Source organism: Schistocerca gregaria, chromosome 11, assembly GCF_023897955.1.
Source record: "Schistocerca gregaria isolate iqSchGreg1 chromosome 11, iqSchGreg1.2, whole genome shotgun sequence".
Classification (NCBI taxonomy): Eukaryota; Metazoa; Arthropoda; class Insecta; order Orthoptera; family Acrididae; genus Schistocerca; species Schistocerca gregaria.
In genome coordinates this window covers 38,842,794-38,862,295 of record NC_064930.1, presented here as the reverse complement: position 1 = coordinate 38,862,295, position 19,502 = coordinate 38,842,794, and the positions used below count along the sequence as shown (strand labels likewise).

The 19,502-nt window shown below is 42.9% G+C and overlaps 1 protein-coding gene across 1 annotated transcript in view; it reads right to left on the bottom strand.

The window, feature by feature from the left end:
* Window positions 1–19,502, bottom strand: part of LOC126295175 (zinc finger protein 723-like) — a 92,363-nt gene that overhangs the window by 61,076 nt on the left and 11,785 nt on the right. Inside the window, exon 3 of the mRNA XM_049987481.1 lies at window positions 1,976–2,038. Coding sequence (XP_049843438.1) covers window positions 1,976–2,038 — 63 coding nt within the window. The remainder of the gene's footprint in view (window positions 1–1,975; window positions 2,039–19,502) is intronic.

The following is a 19,502-nucleotide window of genomic DNA, read 5'->3' as shown; positions in this document are numbered from 1 at the left end:
AAAAAGTAAAGACCATACTGCCATCAAAATATTGAACAATAAATTCTTGATGTATTTGTAGTTCCTGAATGTAATGCCCTCCAAGAAAATTGTGATGTTCAAAATACTCTTGGAACAAAGCTGGCTGATACCTTGAGCAGAAACCCTTGAAATATTTAGCAAGCCATGGAATGTACACTGAAAGGACAGATTACACACCTCTGGTATGGTAGCATCAGAAGAGTGGAGGAGAGACGAAGGGCAAGAATGAATATGAATGAAATTTGTGCAATAAATGAAAGCCTATGCTATTGGTGGTAAAGCCCAAACAGTAGTGAAAGTAGGATTCACAGACTCAATCATATTTTTATATTGGCAATATATAACTATAGTTAAAATACTTTTGCCACAAATAAGTAGGCAGTTATGCAAACATTCATTTTCATTCCATATATTTTGTGTGTTAGCTATGACTGTTGGACATCAGCACAAGAGAAGGTACTTCACACTTGGCAGGTACTTCACACCTATCAATTTGTACCATTCAGCTCTAATGTATCTTACTGTTTTCATGTAATTTAAGGCATAAAGTAATGACTAATTGCATAGCAGAAGGGCTGTGACATTGAAAGGCACATCAACTTTGATAGCTTTCCCGCAGATACTGTTTCAGAACTATGGTCTCATTTTAAGGGCTGACTGCATTCTGGCAGCACTGAATAAGCAGATTAAATAGTTTCACATGACCAGTAGTTATGGGATCTATTTCCATTCTTGCAGATGAATATTTTTTTCAAGAACCATCATACAGAATCACAAAATCATTCAAGAAGATTTTTACACCAACTACGTATGTCTGTAGTTTTGCACATATTTACTGTGACTTTTCTAGCAAACTGGACTGACCTCTGCCTTTTTCTACACATGCGACAAACCACTGTTCCATAAATGAATAAATCGAATGGCAGAGAGGTGCCAGTTCAGCAACATTTGTTGCAGAACTGAATTTGCTAACTACACTTTGTCATGTGGGTCTTTTCTGTCGGTAATTCAGTTACTCATCATATACTTTTTCAGTGTGTGATTTACGGACCATTTAAAATTTGCAAATATTTCTCTATGTAAATCATACTGGTAGTAAATGATATTCACTCATTGCCTACATGGGATGGTAACAACTACTAGGCCTGCTCTTTCTAGCAAATCTATTCAACTAGCCTCCTTGAAAGATTCAGGAACTTCATTTACTATTATTGTTGCACTGGCATCATGATCACTAACCCCTCTGTGCACTAATACCATCTGTAAGGACATGCCTGTTAATAGTTACAAGGTCTAAAGTATTTTAATTTTGTGTGGGCTACTATGCTAGCAGCTTACCACAGCTTTCAGAAAACTGCTCGAAAGTACTTCACAAGACTGCTTGGCCGCAACACCTGCAGTGATGCACAGTCGTTTTAGTCTCTACTCAGTAGGTTATGATCACCTCCCTTTTCTGCACAACTTTGCGTAGGTTTTCCTTGAATAATTCTGTAACAGTCACAGCAGTATCGCATGGAATATAAAAACATACAATGCTGGAGTTCACATACACATAACTATGAAGAGAACTACTCATTAATACAGGAAACCATAGCTTAAAACTTGGGACTTGGTACCAATTTTCATATAACTTCATCAATGCAATCTCACGTAAATCTTATTTGTGCTTATAACGTAAAGAAGGAATTCTAATAACTCACAAGCTAAACTACTTCACCTACTCAAAGGCAATGTTTAAATCCATATGGGTATACTGTAACAAAATGTTCTACTTTACCTGTTTCCTCATTTCCAACCTGTGACATACTATAATACCTTAAGTCTTGTCATCTTTACCTTAAAGTAAGCACAGTACTGCTAAAGTGAATACACACACAATTTATAACCAGCTCATTATTTTTACCACAACTCAGCAATGATTAATTCCATGTGGTCATATAAATTCTATAATTACCTCTTTATTTGCACCCTCCTCCAACTCCTCTTTTACATCCATGCTGAATGGGTAAACTTGGGCCTGTGGTAAAAATAACAAACTGTAATTAATACATTTAAGCAGTCACAGTCCTCCTATATTATATAAACTGTATAACATATATGAAGCTCAACCGTCATACTTCCTAACAACTAAATAGTAGTTCTGGTTAATTGTTATCTTTTGAGTTCCAAATTCTTGGTGACGAGTTCACTATGGTATATTTCAATGGGAGGCAGCAAAAAATTTTAAGACTGATTAATGACAACACCTTTGAAAATTCATTGCGATCTTCAACTTCAGCCTTCTTCCTATGCCATTGTTTCAATCATATTTTCTATCTTCATTATCTTCATATGCATATAATGGTAGTGTAATTAAATAAAATAGTGCAGCTACTACCTCAAACAATGAAATCAATGTTATTCATATCAAATGACACAATACAATGTACATCAACTGTGTGGGGAAGCCGGAACTCGACTGTCAAGTGACACATCACTCTTACTACTATTACAATCAGAATCATAAAATGTCTGGAACAGTTACATCAAAACCGTTTCTTTCACAGAACGCTTATTTATTTTATTAAAAATCGCACACACCCTACCTTAGCACACTACTTACTACTTTTCTAACTTCATTAATTAATCCCTTTTGGTGGGACAAGTATGTCTGTAACAGTACAAAAAGAGCGTACGCTACAGATAGGCTGAACCGGCCCTATTCTATGGATCATAACTATGGGTGTTACTTGCTGATCTCAAAAGAAGACAAAGTTCTAGAAAGATTACTTATGGAGCAGCACCAGCATATCACGACTGAAAAACCTGTAATGTTGAAGTAAGTGCTGGAATGAGAACAAATGAAACAGTGATAGCATAGGAAGAAAATCATGAAACTGATAACATCTGTTGAGAATGGTAGATAATTAGCAGCCAAAGAATAATTTTTGATTGGAAGTCATGTTACTGATAGAAATAAAGTGGACCACTTAACTTTCAGAAAGAGCATATCGACAAAATAATAATGAAGCAACATTGTGTATGCGAAGAGGATGCCTTGGAGAGAACCTGGGCAGGAGAAAGAAAAAATACAGCAACACCATGTTATTAATTGATCTTTCTATTAATTAACTGCCTACAATAATACTAACATATTAGTACAAATAATGATAATATGATTTAATTATTATTACTATCTGAGTCATGACAGGCTCCCTCTTTGACTTCCTGCCCCGCACCTGGTGTATGTCATTCCTTTTCCTTGGAGCTTGTGGTGCCATGGGCTATGGTACAGCCGCGCAGGGTACATCGACAGTATCTGGCATTGGTAGTCCTTTAAAAGTTCTGTCAAGTTAATAGTTGCAGACTGAAGTGGTAACAAAAGATGGAACATTGGTGTGGTCTTGGCTATCTGTATTTGCTGTTGGTTGTTTCCTGTGGAAGTCACATTATGCAAGGAGCTCTCTCATCCACAAAACTGCTTGATTTAGATTTTGTTGCACAGCTTAATACTTTGTGCCATTGTCTTGGAGGTGTTAGGGTAATGTCTCACAACCAGACCAGTTTCTTATTGCTATTCAATTCCTCACGTTCAGCAGTGAATTCTATGATTTGGTAATCCTGAACACCATTTTAAGTGTGACCATGTTTAGCCTTAGACTAAGTTTTTGATGAGATGCTCCCTTAGTCTGCTCCAGTTTTCTACCGTTCTGTCACACTGATTGTTTAGGACCTAGACTCTTAGGGCCTGCTCATCATACTGTGGCTGTTAATACTGCCTTTGTACATCAGCCTCACGGAATGCACCACTGCCAGCTACCGATGGACTGCCTTCACTCAAGTTATGTGAATTACTATTTGAAATGTGTACTAAAATTTTGTACATTTTCATGTTTGGGGGTTTGATGGGATGAGTGCTGCTCTTGTACATACCGCTGAGCACTGTTAGAATGGCCACATGCCGATCAGCTCTATGTGAATCACTCATGTCATATTTAGATGTCATCCAGACTTGTGAAAATATAGCCTGTTGGCACATTTGAGGCTCACGGGCTGGAGAAAGCAAAAATGTGTAAAACTAAGTCTTACTCAGCTCGGAACATTTTTGTGTGTTTGTTCACTGGCCATTTGTGAGCTGGAGAGTGAACGAAATTTATTCCATCTCAGGGATAGGTACTGTTTAATAGATTTAATTGTCCAACTGCTTGTTATTTTAAGGTTGTCATGGGGTGACCTTTCCTCACCTTTTATTTATTAACTGCTGAAAGTTGGTTCTGAGTACTAATTACTGAATTTCCTTTTTAAAGGGCATTCCTGAGCTCCTATGCATGCACATTCACTTACTGAATTACTTACGCATCTTCTACAGTACACCTTAATAGAATTTTCACTGTGTCTGAAGCCAGTTATACCAATCTGTGCACACTAATTTCAGTTAATTAGTTAACTGCACATTGGGGGCAAGATTTAAAGCAACTTGTCCTGTCTGCTGAAGACAGCTCCAGAAATCAGTGCACCTGTTTACTTTAATGAATTATCTAGATGCACTTTGAGGTGTATTTTAAGAATTTCCTTGTTCTAGTGGTCCCGAGACAGCTATAAATTGCTCTGTCTTCCAGTACAGCTCTTCAGTTTTAACCTTTGAGATGAGTTATGCTCCTGTGTTGTCTTAAAGAGCCATCTGTTTCCAAATAATTATCTGTCCATTTGTTGAAGCATTTTCTGAGTTGCAGTTTGTGAAGATGGAAATTTTGAATCTAAAATCTAAAAACTGGTGTCAGACACAGCTTTTGTCTGTAACTATTGCCTTATTTAAATTGTCACTAAACTAAGGTTTGTAATGTCTTAAATTTGAAACTTCAGAGTTGTTTGTAATCCTGCTAATGAATCTTAAGTAAAAACATTTTCATAAACAATGGAGATGCATGTGGACCCCAATCCATCCAGTCGTTCCACTTAATTTCCCTTTTTCCTGCTGGATGTTTGGTTGGTAATGGAGGATGGTTATTTTCCTGGAACTAAAGGGGGAGGTTATCCTCATACTGTCATTCACCATGAGGTGTGTGTTTGCAGGTATCCACTGCTGAACACGGGGTCCCATGACTGTCAATTTGTTGTTATTGAAGAAGCAACAGTTTATCTATGAATTAAAAGTATGTCAGCTTCCATGTAGTAAGGGCAGTGTGGCAGAACTTGTGGCTCGTCTGCATGCCAGTGTGGACAAACCCTTGGTGATTAGTACCAACTGCACCGGGAAGGTATATGTTGCACTAGCTGACTGAGCTCTGACCATGAAAACCTTGTGTCAGAATGTAGAGTGTTTAGAAAGTAGTCAGCCCCATCATAAGCAAATACATACAATCCAGGCACAATAGAGCCAATGGGATAATCACTTGTGGGGTATTCCACAATGTAATCTCTATCCTGAGCAGGTTACATTAGCTCTGCAGTTAAAGGGGCAGGTGCATGATTTGCTAAGTGGGGTCAGCCACCTTCATTTAGACAAATTAAGAGCAATATGTGGAGAACAAGATTCTCCCACCAACAGATAACTGCTGTAAGTAGTAGTAATGCTAGACACACCTCTAAGGAAGAGAAGGGAATTCATTTGGGAAATTACCTTACCAAATATGTTACTGCTTCTAGCTATAATGGAACTTTCAATTTAGAATTTAAAGACAGGTGAAGACCATTCAGTGGATCACCAAATTTATGTTTCATGCTGACACTTTGACCATCTCCAATAATGTTGTTGTGGCATTGTATCCCCTGTGTTAAGTCATGTTTTCAGTTGAATTTTACACAGAAGTGCAACATTGAGGAAGTTGTGGGAATCAATTACTGGGCTAAAGTTTCACCTCATATTTAGAGGCTGCTCAAGCACGAACATTTTGGCTAGTGCAGTTTCCTCATGAACCTTTCAATAGGTACACAGATGAATGCAAATGGTCATTTCATTCTTGGAATTGTGAGATACAAATACTCAATATTATATTAGAGAAAATGCAGCCACAGGACCGTTCATGGATTACCTTCACTAATAAATGCACATCTTTTACTGACTTACAGGATTTGGTGTCTGCTATTGAAGCTTGAATTTTGCAGACCAGCAGTGATTGGGTTTAAGTGTCATTATCAGGATGGGGATCGAGATTCTGGGCAATTTAAAAGGGGACCACCCATACGGAACAAGTGTAGGATTTGTTTCCAGTGTAACAAAGAGGGGCATTTTGTATAGCAATGTCTGGTACCATGGAAGGAGAGTCAAACAGCTGGCATCACAAGGAATGGAAGAGGCATGGTAGTGTTCTACTGCCAAAGTGCTGTCTCTGTGCCAAGTCCAAGGTAGGGGAATGCCTGCCTTACCTTTGGGTATAACTTATCCAGGAACCAGTGTACACACTCCTCAGCTCTGGTAGTTCAGTTACTCATTTAGATTATCTGTGGTATTTGGAGTTCCTCAATACCTGTGAACTGCCTCATTTGCATCCATCCTCCCAATGCCAAGCTTTCACTGGGCAGATGTTGCCTCTGATTGGTAAAACTGAGTACTGAAAAATTTTCTTGGCCTGTGAAGAGGATAGTAATTTAAAAATTTTCAGTAAACTTAATTTTGGGGTGTGTTTTGTAAGTGGTAGTGGGTTTGTGTTAGTTTGTCAAGGCAGGGTTGTTTATTTTAAATTTAACCCAGCAGAAAAATTCCTGTTGTGCTCGTGTCAGGTTGCCACAAGAGTTAATAGTATATTACCACAATGTTCGCCATTTGAGCTCAGTAATCTTGGCCCAGTAGAGGTTAAGCTGGTACTGGAAGTTCTTGATTGTTTACCGCAGGTAGTTAACTAACAGATTTGACGTCACCAATAATTTCCTGTACACAATTCACCTTACAAATGACATTCCAGATAGGCAGGATCTTTAGAGGCTTTCTCCATCAAAGATGAAATTTATATGTGCATTGATTAATAATACGTTGTTCAATGAGGTCATCAGGCCCTCAATCTCAGCCTATGCTTCTCCCATATTTTCAGTATCTATGAGCAGCAGTAGGGTGTTTCATCCAGTTTTGGGTTATCATATGGTTAAGGAAAAGGGAGTTTTGGAATCTGTGCCACTTCCCAATCTGCTTATTTCTTTAACTTGGTTCAATTGGGCTCAGTATTTTAGTGTCCTGGATCTCAATCTCTTATTGGATCATGTTAACAGAGGATTCAACGTATTTTACTGCCTTCTGTACAGGCTGAACCCTCTACGATATTAACAGGGTGCCCTTTGGGATGTCAATAGGAGTTGCCAGTATGTCTTGCCTTCTAGATTATGCTATCAGTGATTTCACATTGAAGTGTGTGTATAAACACCTAGACGGCATGGTTATTTACTGTTCTGTCTGAACACCTGCAACATCTGTAGGCACTCCTGGTTTACCAGATGGAGGTGCGACTGACTGTGAAACCATCTAAAATGACACTGGCACATAGTTTCATTCTTGGGACATCTTAGTTCCACTGATTGCATTAAAATTGTCCAGGAGCATATTGGTGATTTGCGATAATTTCCAGCTCCTAGAAATAATAACAGTGTGGCACAGTTCATAGGCATGACCATTTTTTTCGAAAGTTTGTGCCCAATTTTACTAAATTACTGGGTTGCCTTAATGATTTAAGAAATTTCAAATGGGATGAAAGTAATCAAAAATCTTCTGAAACCATTAAAGTGGCGCTTTGTAACCCACTAGTATTACCCATACCCAATTTTGAGCTCCTGTTCTTGCAAATGGGCAACTAATTGTTCTAGGGTAGAAAGTGCAAGCTGCTGTCCTGCAGGAACAGAATGGGAGGGGAGGTGTTGTGGGTTGATGACCTATAGCCTATGGACCTTGGAAACTTTCACCTGAGGAGATGAAATATTCTATGTATGAATGGGAAACTTTGCTTCTGTTTGCCCTTGAGAAATTCAGATTTTATTTTAAACACCAAGATTGTTGTTTAGAGACTGACAAGCTCTTAGTTAGGTTTTAGCTCATTATTTCCTTAACACCCTCTTAAGCAGCCATTTGGGCATTTATAATACTGTTGTCAAGATAAGACAACACAACACCTGGTCCTCCCTGTATAACGATGCCCAGAGGTTGGTGGGGGAATGTGAGAGCTGTAAGTGAGATGAGCCAAACCCGGACTACCTGAAGGGCTTTTTGGAGTCTATCCATCAGAAATGCCTGATGCATAAATTTTTATTGATTATACAGGTCCACTTTCTAGTATTTGTGGGTATTAGGCACCTATTAATTATCATGGATGACTTTTCTCGCTTTTTGACTCATTCGAAGCAGAGGACTGACCATCCTGGTAGCTATCCAGCATTTGCAATGAATTCTTTCTGTTTACAGGCCACCCAGAATGCTTATTAGCTTTTGTTTCCCAGCTATTCGTGAGGTTCTGCTTTGACACTGGAATTAAGGATGTGACCACAAATCCTTAATACCATCATACTTTGCTGACCAGGTGAACTGCAAGTTGAAGGCTGTGCTTATCTTTCACAACAAGGCTCAGATGAAGTGGGACATGTCAGTACCATTGCTCAATTTTGTCTAACACTGCACAACTCAAGGCCCTGGACGCTGCTCCAGTATCCCTTATGCTAGCACATTCAATCAATTCTCCTATTGTCAGCCTGTGGTCAATCAATGGTTTGCTTCCAGAACAAGTCACCCTAGCAGTAACACAGCACAACTGGAGCCAGGCTAGGCATAATACCAAAACTGACCATCACAGGCTTAACCATCTGCTGCAATTGGTGCTAAATAGTTCATTGCAAAGGCTGGGGACAAGTTGTTAGCCCAAAACTGTCAATGTTCAAAAAGGGGAGTTAGAATTCGCTAACAAACTAGCTCCTCAGTTCTTGGGACCCTGTGAGACTGTCAGGGTGGTGAGCCTGACAAACCTTCTGCCTCTGAATTTATGCACGCATAAAGCCTCATGCATGCACATCACCCATGTCAAGGAGTCATATGTAGAGGGCTCCTCAATTGTGGGGAAGGGGGATTTTGATTTTGTGGGATCCCTCTTTGAATTCCAGCCCCATGTGCCTGGCAAATGTCACTTGTCACAGCTCAGAGTTCATGGCACCAGTGGACGTTGTGGAGCCAAAATGGATGTAGAGCAACAGCAGTGCATCTCAAGGGCAGTCGGTGTCTTGAAGCAGGACTGGAGGGTGAGCCATGTGTGCTTGTAGGCAGCATGTGCTGTTTGGCCGAATGTAATGTGCCACTATCATTATCACCATCACCACAATAAAACATCATTATCACCATCACCACAATAAAACAATCTTCTTTCAATAATGTTAACTGCCATAGTCTGATCAGCCCCAAAATTATCATCACTCATCTAAAGTCTGGTACGTCCACCGCTGGCACAGATAACAGCAGGGAGAGTGTGCCATGGAAGCAATGAGGCCTTGGTCGATCACTGGAGGAAGTTGGCACCATATCTGCGCACTCAAGTCATCTCATTCCCATAAATTCTGAAAGAGAGGATGATCTCTGACATTTTAAATTACATCCCAGTTGTGTTTGACCAGGTTCGCCATCATATCAATTGGAACTCACCAGTATGTTCCTCAAACCATTCAATCACACTCATTACCTTGTGAAATGGTGCATTATTTTGATGAAAAAATGACCATCATGAAGGGTGGACCTTGCCACTGGTAGCAAGGCTTGCATGCCTCAGTGATATAGATAGCTGTTCTGTAGGTGAAGCCTCAGCAGAGGGTATCTGTTGAGGGGCCAGACAAATGTGTGGTCCCTGAAGAGGGACAGCAGTCATTTCAATAGTTCAATTGTTGCAGGGGCAACAGTTGGGATGAACAACTAATCTGGACTTTTAACATTAACCAAAACAATCTGCCTGTGCTGTTAAAAAGCAATGGGAAACTATAGCCATAATATTTCCCAAGGGGATACAACTTTACTGCATTGTTGAATGATGGCATCCTCATGCTTAAAATATTCAGGAATTAAAATAGTCCCCCATTCAGATCTCCAGGCAGGAGTAACTCAGGACGTCGTTATCTGGAGAAAAAAAACTGGCGTTCTACAGAGTGGAACATGGGATGGCAGATCGCTTAATGGGGCAGATATGTTAGAAAAATTAAAAACGGAAATGGATAGGTTAAAGTTAGATATATTGGGACTTAGAGAAGTTTGATGGTATGAGGAACAAGACTTCTGGTCCGATGAACACAGGACTATAAAAACAAAATCAAAAAAAGGTTCAAATGGCTCTCAGCACTATGGGACTTAACATCTGTGGTCATCAGTCCCCTAGAACTCAGAACAACTTAAATCTAACTAACCTAATGACATCACACACATCCATGCTCGAGGCAGGATTAGAACCTGCGACCGTAGCGGTCACACAGTTCCAGACTGAAGTGGCTAGAACTACACGCCGACACTGGCTGGCCAATACAATATCGAACCGTGGAAAAGCATAAGTAGGTTTAAGAATGAATGAAAAATAGGAGCACAGATAAGCTACTACAAACAGCTTACAGAAAACACTGTTGTAACTGAGAAAAACACGAAGCCCATGCCTACCACAGTAGTACAAGTTTATATGCCAACTAGCTCCCAAGACAAAAAGATTGAAAACATGTATGATGAGATAGAAGAAATTATTCAGATAGTGCAGGAAGACAAAAATTTAATAGTAATGGAGGAGTGGAATTCTATAGTAGGAGAACAAAGAGGAGGAGGAGGATGACGGCAGAGGCAGAGGCGGGATAGGGGAGGAGGGGAAAGGCAGAGGCGGGATAGGGGAGGGGGGGAAAGGCAGAGGCGGGATAGGGGAGGGGGGGAAAGGCAGAGGCGGGATAGGGGAGGGGGGGAAAGGCAGAGGCGGGATAGGGGAGGGGGGGAAAGGCAGAGGCGGGATAGGGGAGGGGGGGAAGGCAGAGGCGGGATAGGGGAGGGGGGGAAGGCAGAGGCGGGATAGGGGAGGGGGGGAAAGGCAGAGGCGGGATAGGGGAGGGGGGGAAAGGCAGAGGCGGGATAGGGGAGGGGGGGAAAGGCAGAGGCGGGATAGGGGAGGGGGGGAAAGGCAGAGGCGGGATAGGGGAGGGGGGGAAAGGCAGAGGCGGGATAGGGGAGGGGGGGAAAGGCAGAGGCGGGATAGGGGAGGGGGGGAAAGGCAGAGGCGGGATAGGGGAGGGGGGGAAAGGCAGAGGCGGGATAGGGGAGGGGGGGAAAGGCAGAGGCGGGATAGGGGAGGGGGGGAAAGGCAGAGGCGGGATAGGGGAGGGGGGGAAAGGCAGAGGCGGGATAGGGGAGGGGGGGAAAGGCAGAGGCGGGATAGGGGAGGGGGGGAAAGGCAGAGGCGGGATAGGGGAGGGGGGGAAAGGCAGAGGCGGGATAGGGGAGGGGGGGAAAGGCAGAGGCGGGATAGGGGAGGGGGGGAAAGGCAGAGGCGGGATAGGGGAGGGGGGGAAAGGCAGAGGCGGGATGGGGGAGGGGGGGAAAGGCAGAGGCGGGATGGGGGAGGGGGGGAAAGGCAGAGGCGGGATAGGGGAGGGGGGGAAAGGCAGAGGCGGGATAGGGGAGGGGGGAAAGGCAGAGGCGGGATAGGGGAGGGGGGGAAAGGCAGAGGCGGGATAGGGGAGGGGGGGAAAGGCAGAGGCGGGATAGGGGAGGGGGGGAAAGGCAGAGGCGGGATAGGGGAGGGGGGGAAAGGCAGAGGCGGGATAGGGGAGGGGGGGAAAGGCAGAGGCAGGCGGGGGGGAAAGGCAGAGGCAGGCGGGTGGGGAAAGGCAGAGGCAGGCGGGGGGGGAAAGGCAGAGGCAGGCGGGGGGGGAAAGGCAAAGGCGGACGGGGGGGAAAGGCAAAGGCGGACGGGGGGGAAAGGCAAAGGCGGACGGGGGGGAAAGGCAAAGGCGGACGGGGGGGAAAGGCAAAGGCGGACGGGGGGGAAAGGCAAAGGCGGACGGGGGGGAAAGGCAAAGGCGGACGGGGGGGAAAGGCAAAGGCGGACGGGGGGGAAAGGCAAAGGCGGACGGGGGGGAAAGGCAAAGGCGGACGGGGGGGAAAGGCAAAGGCGGACGGGGGGGAAAGGCAAAGGCGGACGGGGGGGAAAGGCAAAGGCGGACGGGGGGGAAAGGCAAAGGCGGACGGGGGGGAAAGGCAAAGGCGGACGGGGGGGAAAGGCAAAGGCGGACGGGGGGGAAAGGCAAAGGCAGACGGGGGGGAAAGGCAAAGGCAGACGGGGGGGAAAGGCAAAGGCAGACGGGGGGGAAAGGCAAAGGCAGACGGGGGGGAAAGGCAAAGGCAGACGGGGGGGAAAGGCAAAGGCAGACGGGGGGGAAAGGCAAAGGCAGACGGGGGGGAAAGGCAAAGGCAGACGGGGGGGAAAGGCAAAGGCAGACGGGGGGGAAAGGCAAAGGCAGATGGGGGGGAAAGGCAAAGGCAGACGGGGGAAAGGCGTCACCCTACGTTTCTGGCGATGGTGCAACTGTGGCAGTCGCAGCTTTGGCGTCTCCCTCTGGTGGGAAAGGTTGCCTGTTCGTGTGCATTTAAGAGACGCTATGAGCTCACCAGTCGCGCATTTGGGGTCAGTCTGGTTGTGTCTGGAGTGAGCCTGCGGTCAGTCTCTTGTCCCCAGCCTGTTAGTCTGTCTCTCATCGGAATTTGTGGTGCAATGAGAGAACTCAATGCACATTAGACAATCAGTCTGCTCGAGTTGCTCAGGCAATGGTCACTGGTGGATGGATCAATTGTTGGTCAGTCGTGCACTGAGACCTAAGATTTCTTGTCCGTCTTGAGTGTCAGCGCGAGGTTGCCACCTGAGTCCAGTGGGCTGCACTGTATAGCGAGGGGTAGTGGCTTCGCAGCAGACACGAGAGCAACAGGAGTCAACCTACGACACCGGTCACAGCAGTGCGAGCTGCGACGCCGTGAGACGGGAGATTGTCGCACCTTCCTGCGTCTGTTGAAGCAGCTGGCTGCACACAGTTCGGGAGGATGTTTTGGAGGTGCTACGCCAGGTCTTCACTAGAAATAGCAGTTTATTAGAAGTTAAGTGATTCATGATATGTTGTTTTATTTACTTGTTAAATTCTACTTGTTTTCTTGGTGAGGTCACCAGGCACCTTGTTTTGGGGTCGTCCCACTATTCTTCTCCGTTTTCCCCACCCGCGGGAAGGTGGTTATTTATGAATTGGGTGGTCCGTTTTTCCCTTGTGGACTAGAGGTGGGTTAGAGTAACCTTCAGTTCGGGTTGTCTGGTTATCACCTTATCAGTCTGCCGTATGTTAATAGCTGCCTCTGTCATGTTTGTCAGATTCGGTGCTTAACGAATTTATTGCTTGAAGTGTAATGGTCTAACTACAGAAACATGTTTGTATCTTGCCTATCATCTTCAGAGGTGGTCTATGTGTACTGTAGAACATGTTTGGCCAGCCTTGTATAATTTTATGTAAGATTGCATTTCATGGGCTTTTATTTAAATGGTCATTTTTGTTTATAAAGTTGCCACCCTTCCACCATAAGACTTTTCTTAGAAATTAAAATCAAGTTGCACCTTCGGTGGCAGGTTAATCTTTTAATTTCCATCTATTCTACGGGGTGCATACTTTGTGTGCTTGTGTGAATTGTTAAAACTTTTACTTTAAAGTAATCTGGTGTGTTGCAGATTTGCACCTGTGTAGTCGTTCAGAGGTGGTTGTTAGCGGTCATGACTATGGCCATGTCAAAAGGGAGCAGCAATGCTCTCAGCCTGAAAGATCATACACTCAAAAATTTGTTTCTTTCTGCCTCTGAATAAACTGTAACTTGGTATTTAGAGGGTGCTTTCTGCTTATAATTTTAAATGTTTGGAATAAATTGTAACTTGACATTTAGAGGGTGCTTTCTGATTATAATTTTAAATCTGTTTCTCAAAACAAAGGCTTTCAGGAATAAAATTCCCATTTGTTAAGAGCAATTTAATTTTGATTTCATCAGTTACTTCCTGGCAACTACTTCCACACTCACATAATGTGATCAAATGTGTTAACGTTCTTGATGAATCGCTATTAAATAAAGTAAATTCTTAAGAAAAAGTTCTGAAAGTCCTGAAAGTAAATTCACGGTTCACAGAGAAGGAAAATTAGTGGATGAATGTAGAATCTGTATATGAAATGAAAGAGGAAGCCATCTGGTAGAATTTTGGACAGGGCATATCTTCATCATACAATATGTGCCCAAAAGTATCCGGACACTGCCAGAAACATACTTTTTCATACTAAGCACATTGTGCTGCCACATACTGCCAGGCACTCCATATCAGCGACCTCAGTAACCATTAGACAACATGACAAAGCACAATTGGGTGCTCTGCAGAACTCCTTGAGTTTGAAAATGGTCAGTGATTGGGTGTCACACCTGTGGCACAGCTGCAAAATACTAACATGAATTATTTACAGACGAATGGAAAAGCTGGTAGATGCCAACATCAGGGAAGATTAGTTTGGATTCCATAGAAATGTTTGAACACATGAGGCAATACTGACCCTACGACTTATCTCAGAAGACAGATTAAGGAAGGGCAAACCTACATTTCCAGCATTTGTAGACTTAGAGAAAGCTTTGGACAATGTTGACTGGAATACTCTCTTTCAATTTCTAAAGATGGCAGTCATCAAATACAGGCAGCGAAAGGCTATTTACAATTTGTACAGAAACCAGATGGCAGTTATGAAAGTCGAGGAGCATGAAAGGGAAGCAGTGGTTGGGAACGGAGTGAGACAGGGTTTTAACCCATCCCCAGTGTTTTTCACTCTGTATGTTGAGCAAGCAATAAATGAAACAAAAGAATTTTCAGTATGCATTGCAATCCAGGGAGAAGAAATAAAAACTCAGAGGTTTGCCGACAACATTGTAATTCTGTCAGAGACAGCAGAAGACCTGGAAATGCAGTTGGACAGAATGGACAGTGCCTTCAAAGGGGAATATAAAATGAGCATCAACAAAAGCAAAACAAGGATAATGGAATGTAGTCTACTCAAATCAGGATATGACGATGGAATTAGGAAAAAAAGACATTTAAGGTGTAGATGAGTTTTGCTATTTGGGTAGCAAAATAACTCATGGTTGAAGTAGAGAGGATATAAAATGTAGACTGGCAATGGCAAGGAAACCATTTCTGAATACGACAAATTTGTTAACAAATTACACATTTAAGTGCCAGGAAGTATTTTCTGAATGTACTGGTATGGACTGTATCCATCTATGGAAGTGAAACGTGGTTGATAAGAAGTTTAGACAAGAAGAGAACAGAAGCTTTTGAAACGTATTGCTGTAAAAGAATGCTGAAGATTAGATGGGTGTATCACGTAACTAATGAGGAGATATTTAATAGAATTGGGGAGAAGAGGTATTTCTACATCTCCATCTACATTTATAATCCGCAAGCCACCCAATGGTGTGTGGCGGAGGGCACTTTACGTGCCACTGTCGTTACCTCCCTTTTCTGTTCCAGTCGCATATGGTTCGCAGGAAGAACGACTGTCTGAAAGCCTCCGTGCGCGCTAGAATCTCTAATTTTACATTTGTGATCTCCTCAGGAGGTGTAAGTAGGGGAAAGCAATAAATTTGATACCTCGTCCAGAAACACACCCTCTCGAAACCTGGCCAGCAAGCTACACCACGATGCAGAGTGCCTCTCTTGCAGAGTCTGCCACTTGAGTTTGCTAAGCACCTCCGTAACGCTATTACGGTTATCAAATAACCCTGTGAAGAAACGCACCGCTCTTCTTTGGATCTTCTCTATCTCCTCCGTCAACCCGATCTGGCAGGGATCCCACACTGATGAGCAATACTCAAGTATAGGTCGAACGAGTGTTTTGTAAGCCACCTCCTTTGTTGATGGACTACATTTTCTAAGGACTCTCCCAATGCATCTCAACCTGGTAACCACCTTACCAACAATTAAGTTTATATGATCATTCCACTTTAAATCGTTCCGCACGCATACTCCCAGATATTTTACAGAAGTAACTGCTACCAGTGTTTGTTCCACTATCATATAATCATACAATAAAGGAACCTTCTTTCTATGTATTTGCAATACATTACATTTGTCTATGTTAAGGGTCAGTTGCCACTCCCTGCACCAAGTGCCTATCCGCTGCAGATCTTCCTGCATTTTGCTACAATTTTCTAATGCTGCAACTTCTCTGTATACAAGAGCATCATCCGCAAAAAGCGGTATGGAACATCCGACTATCTACTAGGTCATTTATGTATATTGTGAATACAATGGTCCCATAACACTCCCCTGTGGCACGCCAGAGGTTACTTTAACGTCTGTAGACGTATCTCCATTTATAACATGCTGCGTTCTGTTTGCTAAAATCTCTTCAACCCAGCCACACAGCTGGTCTGATATTCCGTAGGCTCTTACTCTATCAGGCGACAGAGCGGAACTGTATCGAACCCCTTCCAGAAGTCAAGGAAAATAGCATCTACCTGGGAGCCTGTATCTAATATTTTCTGGGTCTCATGAACAAATAAAGCGAGTTGGGTCTCACACGATCGCTGTTTCCGGAATCCATGTTTATTCCTACAGAGTAGATTCTGGGTTTCTAAAAATGACATAATACTTGAGCAACTTTACTAGAAGAAGGGATCGGTTGGTAGGACATATTCTAAGTCACAAGGGATCATCGATTTAGTACTGGAGGGAAGGGCGGAGGGTAAAAGTTATAGAGGGAGACCAAGGCATGATTACACTAAACAGATTCAGGAGGATGTGGGTTGAAGTAGTTATTCAGAGATGAAGCAGCTTGAACAGGGTAGAGTAGCATGGAGAGCTGCATCAATTCAGTCTCAGGATTGAAGATCACAACGAGAAATGCATCCTACCGAAGGCATGATTAATGTATCAGGATTCATCAGACCATGCAGTGCTCTCCCAATGTGCCAACATCCAACACCAACAGATACATGCCTATTTCAGTTGTAGTAGTTGATATGACATTAGCACTGGCACATTCATGGGTCATCAGCTGCACAGACTCATCATTAGGAGTGTTTGGAGCATTGTGCATGCAGACACACTTGTACTCTGCCTAGCATTAATTCCTGATGTTAGTTATGCCACAGTTTACTGCCTTTCTTGTTTTACCCATCTGCCTAGCCTATGATGTGTACCACCTGTCATGAGCAGTACTTGCCCAACCCCCATAATGTCTGAATATCGTTTCACCTGTGTTTTGCCATGTGTTGAAGACAACTGACACAGCACTCCTCAAACCCCCCAACAAGCTGTGCAGCTTCCAAAATGCTCATCCAAGCCTTCAGGCCATCAAAATCTGCTCTCAGTCAAACTCAAATAGATTGTGTGCATTCCCTATTTTACACCCAGACAGCATGCTCACTCATACTCCATCACCATGTGCGTGTGAGACTAGAAGACAATGCGAGGTGCTATTGCCTGGATAAGTTTATACTGATAGCAGATCAGTGGTCATAATATTTTGGTTGATGTTATGGATACAGTATTATGTCTTCCAAATGGATGCTAGGTCATGCCAAGGGAACCATTCTGCAACATTCAATGCAAATTGTCAAATGAATCAAATTACTACAAGAGTGTACCAGAAAATAATGCCTCCTATACTTTGATTCTGTTCTTCATATCAGTTGTCATGCATATTACTCTGTTGATGTTACGACTTTGCTGACAATATGCAGCACCCTCCTGCTTAAGAGTTCTGAACTGCAGTGTGTAACATGTGTTAGTTAACCGTGTCAGCATGTCAGAAAACCCTCAGAAAACAGAACACAAATTCAAATAGTTCATCCACATGTGAGTACCCTCTCCTTCAGCATGACAATGATAGACCATACGCATTTTTTTTTTTTTTTTTGCACCTGCAACAGTCTGACACCTTTGATTCATTGTTATTCTTCATACTTCATAGTGTCCCAGTTTGACCAAGTAAATTTTCAACTATTTGCAAAACCTAAAGAACACCTTCAAGAACTTCACTTTGCCAGCCGGTGTGGCCAAGCTGATCTAGGCACTTCAGTGTGAAACTGTGCATCCGATATGGTCCCAGGTTCAAATCTTGCCTCAGGCATGGATGTGTCTGACGTCCTTAGGTTAGTTAGGTTTAAGTAGCTCTAAGTTCTAGGGGACTGATGACCTCAGATGTTAAGTCATATAGTGCTCAGAGCCATTCTTTTTTTAACTTCACTTTGATAGTGGTGAATTGGTGTGAGCAGAGATGAGGCTATGGGTCTGCCAACAAAGTCAAACATTCGACAGTGATGACACCAACAACCTGGTGTCTCATTGGGAGAAAGGTGTTCAGTGCCATTGTGACTATGTTTGAAATAAATATTTAAACACTACAAATAAAGATGTAATATGTTAATAAAGTTTGTATTAATTAAGATGCTTCAATAATTTTCAAATAAAAATTGTGCACCATTACTTTCCAGCATGTGCTCATGCCCAAAATATACAGCATTTCAAAACAAAGTTTATTAATGTGACCAAGAAGGTGGCTTTCAACTAACATAATGTCTACATGCATCTGTTAAGGTCATAGGAAAGTTCAGTCCCACTAACACACCACACAACATAAAAGAAGACTTCTTAGTTAAAAGTTACATTCTGGGCACAGATTGGATTTTTTGGTAGACATTAGGCTGTGCTACTGGTCAATTTGTTACCACATCCTTTACTTGGCTTTCACATAGCAAGGCTTTGTCCTCTCACAGCCACACTGCCACCTTTCAACCTAGGCTAGGCCTTGAGCTCCACTATGGATCAGTCTCTCATTCAACCAATATTACTAGGGGGAAGGGGGGGGGGGGGGTCTAGAAACACATTTTAAACTTGTAACCTTTGAATAGTTCTCAGGTTCAGGTTCATGGTCAATGACTCTTCAAATTGCTTTTCATTTACATGATGCGTGTTGTGCATACATATCATTCTGTATGCCAAACCATCATTGTGTCAGGGGTGAAAGCCAAGGCTTTAACTATGTTGGGTCTAACCACTCTTTTACTGTATTTAATAAAATTTAGTATATTTACTTTCCTATCGTTTCCTTGCAGTGATGGTTCAGTATTACTGTTGTGATACTCCTCGACAAATGAATTGCAAGTTGATCACATAGTTCCTACGAACTATAATGAAGCACTCACATATATTCAAAGGCAAATGCTGCATTAATGCTATCACAGTACTTCTGCAGTTACACCCAAGATGGGTGTTGAAGCAGACTTGTTCAGCACAGACAGTACACAAGTAGTTTGCACGATTGTGTCAGGACCCTCAATTCTGGTAGGCAGAATGAAAGTACTAGTGGCACCAAGTGAATCTGTTTTCCTGCTAATAGCTGAATACCCTACAAATAGCTGCACTGTATCAGATTCCAAGTGACATGTGTATATAAGATTATTTACACCAGTAACTAACATTCTGGCAGTTTCACAAAAAATTTGTGTGACAATGTGC